Source organism: Dasypus novemcinctus, chromosome 9, assembly GCF_030445035.2.
Source record: "Dasypus novemcinctus isolate mDasNov1 chromosome 9, mDasNov1.1.hap2, whole genome shotgun sequence".
In the NCBI taxonomy this organism is placed as follows: Eukaryota; Metazoa; Chordata; class Mammalia; order Cingulata; family Dasypodidae; genus Dasypus; species Dasypus novemcinctus.
The window spans coordinates 131200217-131213006 of NC_080681.1; the positions used below are offsets into that span (position 1 = coordinate 131200217).

The 12790-nt window shown below is 44.7% G+C and overlaps 1 protein-coding gene and 1 long non-coding RNA gene across 12 annotated transcripts in view; one reads left to right on the plus strand and one right to left on the minus strand.

The window, feature by feature from the left end:
* GNB1 (G protein subunit beta 1) overlaps positions 1 to 12790 on the plus strand; it is an 87168-nt gene that overhangs the window by 52906 nt on the left and 21472 nt on the right. For 10 of the 11 annotated variants that reach the window (XM_058304618.2, XM_058304619.1, XM_058304620.1 and 7 more), the window contains 3 exons: positions 2473 to 2575; positions 7912 to 7950; positions 9426 to 9532. In XM_058304618.2, coding sequence (XP_058160601.1) covers positions 2519 to 2575; positions 7912 to 7950; positions 9426 to 9532 — 203 coding nt within the window. In that variant the 5' untranslated portion in view covers positions 2473 to 2518. Of the gene's footprint in view, positions 1 to 109; positions 231 to 2472; positions 2576 to 7911; positions 7951 to 9425; positions 9533 to 12790 lie in introns of all 11 variants that reach the window. The other variant, XM_058304622.2, reaches the window with a different exon arrangement.
* LOC131279866 (uncharacterized) lies at positions 635 to 1049 on the minus strand. The gene is made up of 2 exons (XR_009187377.2): positions 963 to 1049; positions 635 to 810 (listed from the first exon to the last, which is right to left on the minus strand). It is a non-coding gene; the product is annotated as an uncharacterized lncRNA (long non-coding RNA).

Below are 12790 nucleotides of genomic sequence, written 5' to 3' on the forward strand. Positions count from 1 at the left end.
CCACCAAATGGGAGGCTGTGGGTTCGCGTGCCAGGGCCTCCTTGTGAAGGCAGGCTGGTTCGTGCCCGCGGTGAGCTGACAGCCCACACTGTCCACACTGTCCGCACAGCCCACACTGGGGAGCTGGCCCAGCAAGATGACACAACAAAGGGAGACAAGCAGACACAGAAGAACATGCAGTGAATGGACACAGAGCAGACAGCAAGCAAGCCGCCACGGGGGGAAAATAAGTAAAATAATTTAAAAATCTTTAAAAGAAACTATTTTTAGTGTTTAAAATTAAACCAGAAATTAGTGTTTAGCTCTAACAAGCCCATACCTCATGGCAACATTAGCTGTTATTTTCCTCTGTGTTGATTTTGGAAGGATTGAGTAAAGTAGCTTATTTACAAAAAAGGACTCTCTAATGCATGGGTTCTTAACAAGGAGTCCGTGAGCTTGAATTTAAATTTTATAAAACCACCATTTTTGTGGGGACATGTTGATGCAGGTATGATATGTTTATTAAATAAAACACAGTAGAGTGTGGACTTAGTAAGGTGTCTGTGGAACAGAAAAGGTTAAGAACCCCTGCTCTAATTGTGTGTACACATGGGTTGGGGGCTTGCTAGAACAAAACTACCCCCAAATCTGCGAAATTGTCTACAAAATGTAATTTGCTCGTTTGCATGATGAGCATGAGTCGGGAACCAGGCAGCCAAGAGTGCAGGAAGAGCAGAGGGCGCAGTGGTCCGTGTTACTCTGTGTCCTTCTGGAGTCTTATCATTTCATGCATTGTTGTTTCTAAATTGCAGTCCTTAGAACTGATACCTGAAAATTAGAAAAGAATGAACTAGTATTATCACATTTTAAAATGTCTGGATGATATAACATTCCCCACACCTAATTTCAGCAGCGCCCTAAGGAGGCTTGAGATAGTCTGTTAGTGAGGTTTTCCACATGGTTAAAGACTTGAGGAGCACCTGTTTTGGGTAGAGGGCGTCTAAAGTGTGCTGCGGAGTGGCCCAGGATGCAGGGACATGCCTCCACTCCCGCTGTCACTGTCCCATTCCCATTCCCTCTGGCCTTTCTTTGCAACTTTGTGAGCTTTGTTTTGGGTCAGTGCTGTGGACTTTGAGAAGCTCCTTTTGTTTTTCCTGGGGAGTTGGGTTGTTGACGATTCTGTGCTTGAGGTCTGCGGCGCTTGATGTGCTGGCACTTTCCTGTAATAAGTATTTATAATGTAGATCATGTAAATACTTTTGTGCAGAACACTGCGGTTTATCTGTGCTAGAAATATCTAACAGCTATGCTTCTTGGGTCATATATTTCCCCCAGATATATTTCAATCCCAAGAAAATAAACAATTATCTATGTTTTTATCAATCATATGATTTTTACACAAGGCATAGGATGGTAAAATGTTTTTTCCCCTGTGTATTTGCGTAGGAAATTGAGGCAGCCTTTGCATAAACTGTGTTTGCATGTGGCATGTATTTTTAAGGGCTTAGCAATCCCTTGGTGATTCCATTTCAGCTCTGTGGTAAATTGGTCATATTTGATTGACTTACCAGCCAAGATCCCCATCAGAAATGCCGCCCCTGAGTTCCCATCCCCTTGGGAAGACAGGACGCCTCGCCCTGGCTGCGGGCAGGAGGCGCTGCACTGAGGGTGGGCGGGCGGCTGCCTGCTGCTCCCAGCCTGATTTTGCCTGTCCCTCTGCGGCTTGCGGACTTGTTTCTGAGCACACTGGGACCCTGGGGCCAGTCGGTGGGAGAGCGGCTTGTCCCTGAACCAGAGGACTGCCAGACACTGCCGTGGGTGGGCATTCTCACACCTGCGGTCCAGTCTTGGGTGCAGGATGGCCACAGCAGCTTTGCTGGCCGGCTCGCCCGGTTGCCGCTGTCTGTGTTCCCAGAGTAACTGGTCTGGCTTCTGTGTGAGAGCTGTTCTGACTGTTTCATCTGTTAATTCAGGGTTTTTGTTTTTAAGAAGGAACTGGGGATTGAACCCAGGACCTCATACATGGGAAGCAGGTGTTTGACCACTGTGCTAGATCCACTTCCCAGTAAGAGTCGGTTTTTTTGTTTGTTTTTAGTAGGAACTGGGCATCGAACTTGCGACCTTGTACATGGGAAGCAGGTGCTCAACCCCTTGAGCTGCGTCCACTCCCCATAATTCAGTTTTACGCACTTATTACAATGAGACACATATCCTTTCACGAGAAACACTTTTGAACAGGTTTTTTCCTTTTTTAATACATTGCTATATTTTCAGTAGTGTATTAGACATTCATCATATACAAAGTAAGGTAGTTTTAGGCATTTTATAAGATAAAAGTAATGAATTCTTAAACACTTTATTAGTTATGGGAAATGCCCTGATTTATAATAAAAAACCATAGCTCTCAAAATTTCTCTTTCCCTTTATCACCTGCTTCATTAAATTACTTAACAGTTTATTAATTTTGAGGTGCTTAAATTTCTGTTTCAGATCTCAGATTCTTTGAGGTGGCATCAACGAGCACTAAGGACAGAAGATGAGTGAACTTGACCAGTTACGGCAGGAGGCCGAGCAACTCAAAAACCAGATTCGGGTACGTGGCTCCGTGCGGGTTTCGTTTTCTGTGTCTTCAGAGTTCAGGTCCGATGTTACCTGTTTCAGGAGAGGTGGTGGGTCTTACCTGACCGAGGGTGTAGTTGTCACAGGTCAGAGCCTCGACCTAGCCCACTCTCTGTAGGGCTGCATTTCCCAGTGGATTATAATTTGTTTGAATATACATAGGATGTTTCTGTAGAATTTGTAAACACATTTTATGCTTTAACTTCTCAACCTTGTGAATGAGTTTTGTGACATCATTTTGATGACTCTAGTGAGAGCATTGTGTTGTCTGCCTCCCTCCTCTGATATCATGACTTTTAAATTGAAGGAAGGAAACACGTTTTAAGAAATAAGAGTGTTAGCAACAATAAGGAAGTTTATTAGGTGTGCCTGATTGTTCATAATTTTGGAAGGAAGAGGGGTTGTTCCCTAGTGGCAGTTACTGGAATCTATAACTTTTGATAGGCTACAAAATAGACCAGATGTATCTAATTGAAAATAAAACAACCATGCGTTAGTAAATATCACTGTTCAAAGAATAACATCTGCAAAAGTTCTTAAAAATGAAATGCCAATGTAATGTTAAATTGCAGAACTTAGGGACTTGGGGGGATAGTAGATCTAAAAGACATGTTCTACTCGCCTCCAGTTTCTTAAAGTAATACTTTTAATGAATACTTTATAGAACATCACTTAATACAAGTGGGTGCTTCCATCTCAGACTAGTAATACGAAGAGTGAAAGGCAAAAGGTGAACTTTCAAAGAAAAATCGTTCCTCTATATTGAGATAGTTTTGTCCATTGATGGATGTGCTTTCTATGATATTTTTTTGTTTGCCATTTATAAAGCTTTAGCCATCTGTGAGAGTATCATTTGACATGATAATGAGAATATACAATACATGTCTAAACCACTTCCTATAAGAATAAAGCCTTTCATTTCATTTTAAACAGCCCATTTATACATTCTGAGCCAGTGGTAATATGAGAAAGAAACCTTAACATCATTTTAACCTTTTTCTTGAGCTTGGGAAAAGATAATGGAATTTTCTGAGATCTATAGCCATAGAGGAAACCGAAACTCTCCATTCACTATAATAATTTCAATCTTAGTATTTTGAAGATCAGGTTATAGCTCAGTAAAAATAAAGAAGACTTAGATTTTTCTCTTCTGCTTTTCTCTAATCATAGTTATTTAATATGTCTAGTTACTTTCCCTTCCTCCCCAATGAATAAAATGTTCTAAGATATTTGATTTTATATAAAATTATTCTCAGAAATAGCTGTTATTTAAATAAAAACAAAACGTATTCCCTTAAGATTTTTCCCGACTTAAAAACATAACCTTGCAACAGTTCATTTGGGGCAGCAGTGTTTTTGTTTTAAAAAAGGTTTAAAAAAGCACAATGGTTGTTAGTACTGAATACTAATTTAATTGGATTGTTTTTCTGAAACTGAAATTACTCTCAGCTGTTTACCATGTGTACTTTTGAGATCACACATGCACCCCCCCCCAAGACAAATCAGAATTTGGAGGGGCCTAAAGAGCTGCCGTTGTATGCTTACTGTAAGTTACTGATTTAAATTTTAAAGTTTATTCTGAAAATACTGTCTTAGACTGTAGTATGATTTGTTCTATTTTAAGAAGTTTTGCTTTTCTGGTAACTGTAAGCTGTTGGTGAGCAGTGGGTTTAGAGCTGCTCAGAGCAGATGAAGTTCATCCGGCAGAGTAGCTGAGACTGAGCGTTCCCCTCCTCTCGTGTCTGGGAAAGGAGAGCCCCTGGGTGGCACATGGTAAAGTCCTGGCCTGCTCGTACTCGGGCAGTGTCTTCTCTCTGAGGCGTAGAACGTTACGTGAGCCAGATGGAGCCTGCAGATACTCTAGTTGCCACGTTCAAAATGTACAAAGAAGCGAGTGAAATTAAGTTTAGTCAATTTCATTATAAGCCAGGATATCATTTCAACATCTGATGATATTTTTACATTTTATTTTTCTCCTGTTCAGCCTTCAAAGCTCAGTGTATAGCACCAGCTATATTTCAGATGCTCTCAGAATGGCTCTCAAATCGGGCCATTCTTTAGGAGAACAGATGAGCTTCTCACGGATGAGCCTCTTCTCTCTCCTCTGCAGACATTTTCACAGGCTTTGTCTCTGTGAAGAGCTGTACACAATACAGGACCAAAGCTGTTGAGTCTGTGACACCAGCTGAGAAGTATGGACAGTCGACAGACACACAAAACCAAAACAAAACATATACACACACTTGTTTTCCCTGATTGCGAAAGAGTACATGCCTTTTAAAGAATGCTAAGTATAACAATATAAGAAAGGGTATATGACTGTGTTCTTTCTTAGAATTATTTTTAAGCTGAAAAACTTTAAAGGACCATTTTTTCCTGCCTTTGACTGTAATTGTGAGGAAACAGGGGCTCTGAAAGGATTGCTGATTGAAAATGGCATTTCTTAAAAGTCTTCTAAGTAACTGATGGATTAAGAAAACACCAGCAAATGTACAGATGGACACTTTTTTATGGCGTGACCGTGCCAGCCCATGCGAGTGACAGAGCAGCTGTGCTGGGACAGTCGGCTGGAGTGAGGCCGCGCGAGCTGTGTGCAGAGCCGGAGCTCAGGTGGCAGGGGCCCTCCCTGTGCTGCTGCTGTGTGCTTGGCAGGCGTCCACAGGCATGTGTTTCCTCAGGTTGAAACAGACAAAAGAGGCAGCTGTTTTAACTGGTGACCTCTTACCGCAGAAAGTAGAAGCATTTGCACTGAATTACAGTATATCCTTGTACACACCTTTCTAAAGCATCAGAGATGCCAAAGATGCCTTCTTCAAGAAGCTGTTCAGCAGCTGCTCCTGTTTAAAGACTTTCTCCAGTTGTCAAGCTCTCCATTCTGAGAAAGGCTGTACTAATTTAGATAGGCATCCCTTGGCCACAGTGAAGACGAACTGAAGTTCCTTGGGTCTGGTTTTTAAAATAATTTTCCCTCTGGTTAACAGTCTGCCCCATGATGCACTGTCAGCACCTGTTTTTGTTTATTTGTTTGTTTTTTTTTCCCCCTTCTCTTCCCACCCTGCTGCTTTTTGCTGTCTGTGTTGTCTTCTCTTCTCATTTTCTCTCCTCTAGGATTCACCAGGAGCACCTGTTTTAATCGCCGTTTTCATTGGGGTGAGATTGCCCATGTCCCAAGGTTTATTTTCTCCAGTAAAAAAAATCCCCATGATTTTCTTAAAATTAAAAAGGCTGGGAAGCAGATGTGGCTTAACAGATAGAACGTCCGCCTCATACAGGAGGTCCAGGGTTTGGTACCCAGGGCCTCCTGGCTCGTGTGGTGAGCTGGCCCACACGCAGTGCTGCTGTGTGCAAGGAGTGCCGGCCCAGGCAGGGATGCCCTGGCATAAGGGTGCCCTCTCGCACAAGGAGCGGCCCCTGCGCAAGGAGAGCTGCCTTGCACGAAACTACAGCCCGCCTAGGAGTGTGCTGCACACATGGAGAGCTGACGCAGCAAGATCACACAACAAAAAGAGACACAGATCCCCAGTGCTGCCTGATGAGAATACAAGTGGACACAGAACAACACACAGCAAATGGACACAGAGAGCAGACAACGGGGGTAGGGGTAGGGGGAGAAATTAATAAATCTTAAAAAAAAAAAAGGCATATATAACATCAAAAATATTAGTATTCAGAAGTAGACATCAGTTTAAACTTACTCCTTGGTAAAGTTCGGGAACCGAAAGAGCGCTGGTGAGTGCTCCCCTCCTTTCTTAGCCCACGTTTAGGTGCTGTCAGAAAGTTGTTCACTGTGTCTTAAGTATTAACAGAGTTACTTCCAAGGGACTAATTGATGTTGAATTTGGAATCTAGGTCGTTGTTATATTTACAATAATCTGTTTGAATATATCTATATAATATTCCCACTGACTTCATAAAACAGAGATCACTGCAGCGAGGGGGCTGCCCCCGACCTTGTCTCCTCAGGGAGCCGCCTTGGTGGGCGTAGCGCAGGATGCTCCATGCGGAGAAGTGCCCGCACCTGGCCAGTGCTGCTTTCTAAAGGAGGCGTCGTAAAAACAAACAAAAAAAAAAAAACTGAAAAAAGAGGAGGCGTCTTGTCAGAAGTTGTCACAATTTAAAAATTGCAGGCATACCTCAGAGATATTGTGGGTTTGGTTCTGGACCACCAGAATAAAGCAAGTCACATGACTTTTGTTTCTCAGTGCATATAAAAATTATGTTTACAAACTATATTGTCATCTATTAAGTGTACAATAGCACTGTGTTAAAAAAGTATTTACCTTAATTAAAATGTGACAGACACACAAACAGTGTGGGGAAAATGATGCTGATAAGACTTTCTTGACCAAGCAGGGTTGCCATAAACCTTCAATTTGTGAAAAAATACACCATTTTTGTGAAATGCAATAAACAAAGCGTGTCTGTATTTCCTTTGAAAGTTTATGAAGTTGCCACTGCCTGCACCACAATTGTAAACCTTTTAAATCCATTGTCTCATTTGCCTTCATAATGTATGACATTCTTTCTATAAGCATGTGCCAATTTGAGATTTCATAATGTGTTTTCTAGCAATTTTGATCACTTAGCACAGCAATGAAAACATTTTTAATTAGTATAGCCCTTTACGGTTCATCCTGTGTATTTCACAGACATTGTTAATCTTACCTGCTTCAAGGGGTAGTCATTCTACCATTTTATAGGTAAGAAAACTGATTTATAACAAGATACAACACCTAGAAAGTCTTACATGAATTTGATTGACTCCAAGTCCCTTGCTCTTTTCCATAGAATTTAGAATTATAGATTGTGTGGCTTGAAGATAAAGCCCTTTGTTAATAAAATCTAGAGGAAAAGTTCTCTGGGCTGGACATCAGTCCTTACAGGGCTTTTTCCCTCTGGGCCCCATTTCCCCGCCTTCCATGGGCTTTTAAGAAGGCAGAGCAGGGGCGTGTGTGCAGGCCCCCGGGGACGGCGAAGCAGCTCGGTGGGCAGGAGGGCGGCCGCAGCCGCACCCCGCCCTCCAGGCTTTCAGCTGCCATCCTGTACCGCTGCTGAGATGACTGATCGGCGGTGATGCAGATAGTTCCTGTTCTCTGCTCATTGTGGTCTGAAATGTAGACCTAAAACTTGCCTCAATAACCCAAAAATTGCAGTGGGCCTCTGGGGTGTTAGAGACGAGGGCAGGAGAGGCTCCTCCTTCCCTTCCCTTCTCCTCGTGCTCCTGACAATTTATAGAGGCTCTGAAACAGTGGTGTGCGGACCTGCGATGGACAGTACCTGAAACGTGACTGCGTTCTCCTTATTTCCTAGGATGCTAGAAAAGCATGTGCAGATGCAACTCTCTCTCAGGTAAGAGAAATTCGGTTACCCAAGTCTTTTTTTTTTTTTTTTTTTTTTAGATTTTATTTTTATTTATTTTAATTCCCCTCCCCTCCCCCGGTTGTCTGTTTTCTGTGTCTTTTTGCTGCGTCTTGTTTCTTTGTCCGCTTCTGTTGTCCTCAGCGGCACGGGAAGTGTGTACGGCGCCATTCCTAGGCAGGCTGCTCCCTCCTTTGCGCTGGGCGGCTCTCCTTATGGGTGCACTCCTTGCGTGTGGGGCTCCTCTACGCGGGGGACACCCCTGCGTGGCACGGCACTCCTTGCGCATCAGCACTGCGCGTGGGCCAGCTCCACACGGGTCAAGGAGGCCCGGGGCTTGAACCGCGGACCTCCCATGTGGTAGACGGACGCCCTATCCACTGGGCCAAGTCCGTTTCCCTACCCAAGTCTTTCGGCCTGGGCTGGAGGCGCACGCAAGGGCCAGCCCCCGAGCTGGGAGCGTCCCCCGCCTCTGCAGTGAGGGCTGAATGTGGCTGCGTGATGCGTGTTTGTTCAGGAGGGGTTCCAGTGATAGGCAAAGGGGTAGTATCACGCAAGCCCTAAATAATAACTACTGTGAAGGTCATATCGCAAAATATTATGGTCTTAAAATAAGATATTTAGAAGCTACAACCTTCATCTTCCTCAGAACTCCAATTTCTAAAGTCCAAAGAATTGAACAGCAATGTGAAAGAAAAATGATATATTTATTTTCCTACTGAGGATAGTTAAATTTTTTCATTGGCCTAGGTGCTTTAAGGGATGTCCTTTTAATTGAGGATAAACAATAAGAAAATTAATAGCATAGAATTACCTGAAATTTAAAGATACATTTTGGACTGTTTCTGTTTTTGTTTTTTTTTCATTCACTGTTGTGATGCATTTATTCCATTCAACCTAAAATCATTAATGTTGGGTTTGTTTGTTTACCTCCTGGGTTGGATCAACAAATATTTACATACAGTTTAGTGCCGCTGGAGCCTTTGGCCCTGGTCGCTGGTGACTGCAGTGTGACCTCATGGTGTGCGGCCTGCATGGCTGTGTCTGTAGAAGAGCAGTCCTGAGAGGGCTGAGAAATGGGGGTGCTGGGCCTGCATGAGCTAGTGAGTGGGTCACGAAGAGGAGAGGGCAGAGCTCAGTGTGCGGGTGGGCGGCCCTGCCTGTGTTTGTGCTCTGAGGGGAAGCGTCTGGGAGGTGGTTTGTCCTGAAAACCCGGTGGCGCAGTGAAACATGAGGCAAAAGAAGGTAAGACAGGAAAGGGCACCGGTGCTGAGCGTCGTCGTGCAGCAGGGAACAGGGCGCCCTTGGCCACTGCTCGCAGTGGGCAGGACCAAGGTGGGGGCACTGCTGTTGGGGGAAGTGGTGGGCATGCCAAGTGTGGGGTGCAGCGAGGGAGAGCTGCCCTCTAAGCAACTTCGTTTCATTACTGAGAGTTAATTTGCATTCTTTTTTTTTTTTTTTTAAAGATCACAAACAACATTGACCCAGTGGGAAGAATCCAGATGCGCACAAGGCGGACGCTGAGGGGGCATTTGGCCAAGATCTATGCCATGCACTGGGGCACAGATTCCAGGTGCATATTGGGGCAGTCAAGGATTTATTTGGTTTTCAAGGGAAAAATAATCTGAATTCATTTGTCATGGTTTATGAAGGAGAAACTGGCAAGTCGAATCTGTAACTGCAGGCCGGGTCAGGATCCTAAGTGCACAGCCCCTATCCACATTTCCGCTCAGCTCAGGCTGGTGTCCAGTCATTTTTCCATCTCCTTAGAAATACTCATTCAGTTCTGATCCTGCCCCCAGCAGTTATTTCTATTTCTAGACCTTTGTTCTCGCAGCTCCGCTGCTTATGCCCTTCTTCTCTTGGGAGAGTTGGCTGGCCTCTGTGCAGGCGCTGCTGCTCCTTGCGGCTTCTTGGCCCTCACCCTCTTGTGACCCCAGCTGCCCTGCCCCATGGGCTTCTGGGAAGAGTAAGGGCACCAGGAAGTCTCTCTCCTACTTTTTCCACACAGATAATTAAATAAAATGCGGTGTGACTATAACATGCTCTTCTGAATACCTAACATACAATTCATAAAGTACCTTTGAGTAGTCATTTTTTTAGTGGAATTTTCTACTTGGTGTTCTCTTTGTTCCTAAAATTGTCTGCTTTAGAGTGTAACAACTAGAGAACAAAAGATTCTATCTTTAGTTCTATACAGTATCTCATAAGATTGCATATGCAAATGAATGCTTAGATCATTTTAATGATGGGAGTACTCAGAAAGAATGCAAAAGGAAGAAAGGAAGAAACAGAATGCCTTTACTAAACAATCCACTTGAGAATTAATCAGACCAGATGCCAGGCAGCAGATCTAGCTCGGGGCCGAGCACCTGCTTTCGTGCAGGAGGTCCCGGATCCACTCCTCGATACCCCTGAAAAGCAAGGTAGAAGGTGATCACACAGTGCGCGGCGTTTGAGACTTACTCCTTCGCTGGGTCCCTCGTACCCTGTGTAGACAGTTCTCCAGGCGGGCCAGTGTCCAGAGCCTGGTGCCTTCTGGACTCCCTAGGAATGTGCTGTCCTGTAACGCCTGGGGCGCTGGACTGGGCAGCCAGCGAGGCACCCCCAGCGGCGATGCAGCAGTGGTGCCCTGAAAGCCACCCAGGCTGCAGACTAAAGGGCTTGGCGTGTTCTCGGAACTCAGAAGCGTGTGTAACTTGAGCAGTGCGTGCGGGGAGCCGTGCAGGGTGAGTCCCGAAAGGGGCAGGGCCAGGCCCCCCCCGGGCGTCTTGGTCATGGGCCTGCGGGTTTCTGGTCTACGTGCAGCTGTGGGGCTCTGTTTTACAACCATAAGTAGAAGACAACAAGAAATGAACGGTGTTGGGGTGTCAGGCCTCTCCTGTCCAGGGCCTTTCAGGGATTGTTAGCCATGTTTTCTGGATAGCTAAGTGTTTCCCTCTTCAAAGTTCATAGCCTTTTTTTTTTCAGGAAGTACTAGGGGTTGAACCCTGGGCCTCCCACATGGAGCAGGTGCTCAACCACTGAGCTGCACCCACTCCCTTCAAAACCATTTTTATTATAAAATTTGAGGCACACATTTTGCTTAAATCATTTTCATATTTCCTGCCTTCATAAACAAAGGATGTTCTGTGAGATTTTCTTTCATGACTTAAGGCCATAATTTGAATACATTATTTTATCATGTTTGTGTAATTCGTGGACACTCATCCTGTTGCCTTGATTCAGTTTGCCTTTCCAAACTGCATGAGAAACCCTCAGTGAATGTGTATTGTGTATATGTTTATAATGTTTATCAGTGTATTTTTAATTTTTTTTTTTTTTAAGATTTATTTCTCTCCCCAGCCCCCCCACCCCCAGTTGTCTGCTCTCTGTGTCCATTCGCTGTGTGCTCTTCTGTGACCGCTTCTAGCCTTATCAGCAGCACCGGGAATCTGTGTTTCTTTTTGTTGTGTCATCTTGTTGTTGTGTCAGCTCTCGATGTGTGCAGCGCCATTTCTTTCGCGCCGGGCGGCTCTCTACAAGGCGCACTCCTTGCGGGTGGGGCTCCTGTACGTGGGGGACACCCCTGCGTGGCACAGCACTCCTTGCGCGCATCAGCGCTGCTCATGGGCCAGCTCCACACGGGTCAAGGAGGCCCGGGGTTTGAACCGCGGACTCCCATGTGGTAGACGACGCCCTAACCACTGGGCCAAGTCCACTTCCCTGTTCATTTCTTTTTAAAGTCTCCCCTTTATAAAAACATTTGAGATTGGATTTCGGTCACACAAACTAATTTAAAGTGAGTTTTTCCTTTTCACACCTGCTGAGGTCTTGTAATTGGGGTGAAATGCGACTAGAGGCCAAGCCAGGCTGGAGAGCCCCTCTTCCTTTGGGTGAAATGAAAGGACTTTAGACGTTTGGACTCTGACTTTTATTTCCAGTGTCCTGGAGCCTTTGTAACTTGCTTCCTGCCTCCTGGCTCTGTTGTGTGGGGAGTGTCTTCCCAAGGTGTGACTGCTTTGAGCGTAGGTGAGAGACCCCAGACAGAATAAACCCAGGGCTTGAGCATTTATCGGATCTGGGATTGAGGCCTGACTTCTCTCACCTTCTGAAAGGATAAGTGGGCAGCTTAGCTTCACTGTAACCCTCGGGCGAGTCAGCAAGTGTTAAGACTTCCTAGCCAGGAGGCTGCTGAAGGTGCCCTTCCCGACCTGGAGGATGAGCTGGTGGAGGATGAGCTGGTGCGCTCTCTTCTTTAGACAGCTCTGACAGGCACTAGAGCCGTGGGCTGCAAGAAATGCCTGAAATGGCAGTATTTTAAGTACATAATATGTTTATTATTGAACCTAAATGCAAGAGTTTGCTTTAAGAAGTTACATCTGAGAAATAATTGGATTGGAGCCTGTACTTAGTTGTTTCTTTCTGTAATAAATTTTGTAATGCAATATTGAAAATCCAGATTCATTGTTGATTGCTTCTCCCGTTTTTTTGGGGGGGGTTTTTATTGGGGTAACACATACAGCATAAACTTTCCCGTTTTAGCCACTTTAAAATATACAGTTCAGTAATTGCATTCCTTTTTAGAAAAAAACTTTATTTTGAAATACTTTGAAACTTAAAGGAAAGTTACAAAACCAATTCAAACCCCATTCAGAGAGCGTCACCACACCCTTACCACCCCAGTCACCTCCTTTGACACTTTCAGCATACCATTCCGTTCGGTCATTCTGTCAGTCCATCTGTCTGCCCATTTGTCAGTCCATTTCTGAGCACTGCAGTGTAGGTGTGGGCATCCTGCTTCCTGGCCACCTAACACTGCCGTGTGCATTTCCTGAGAACCAGGAACATG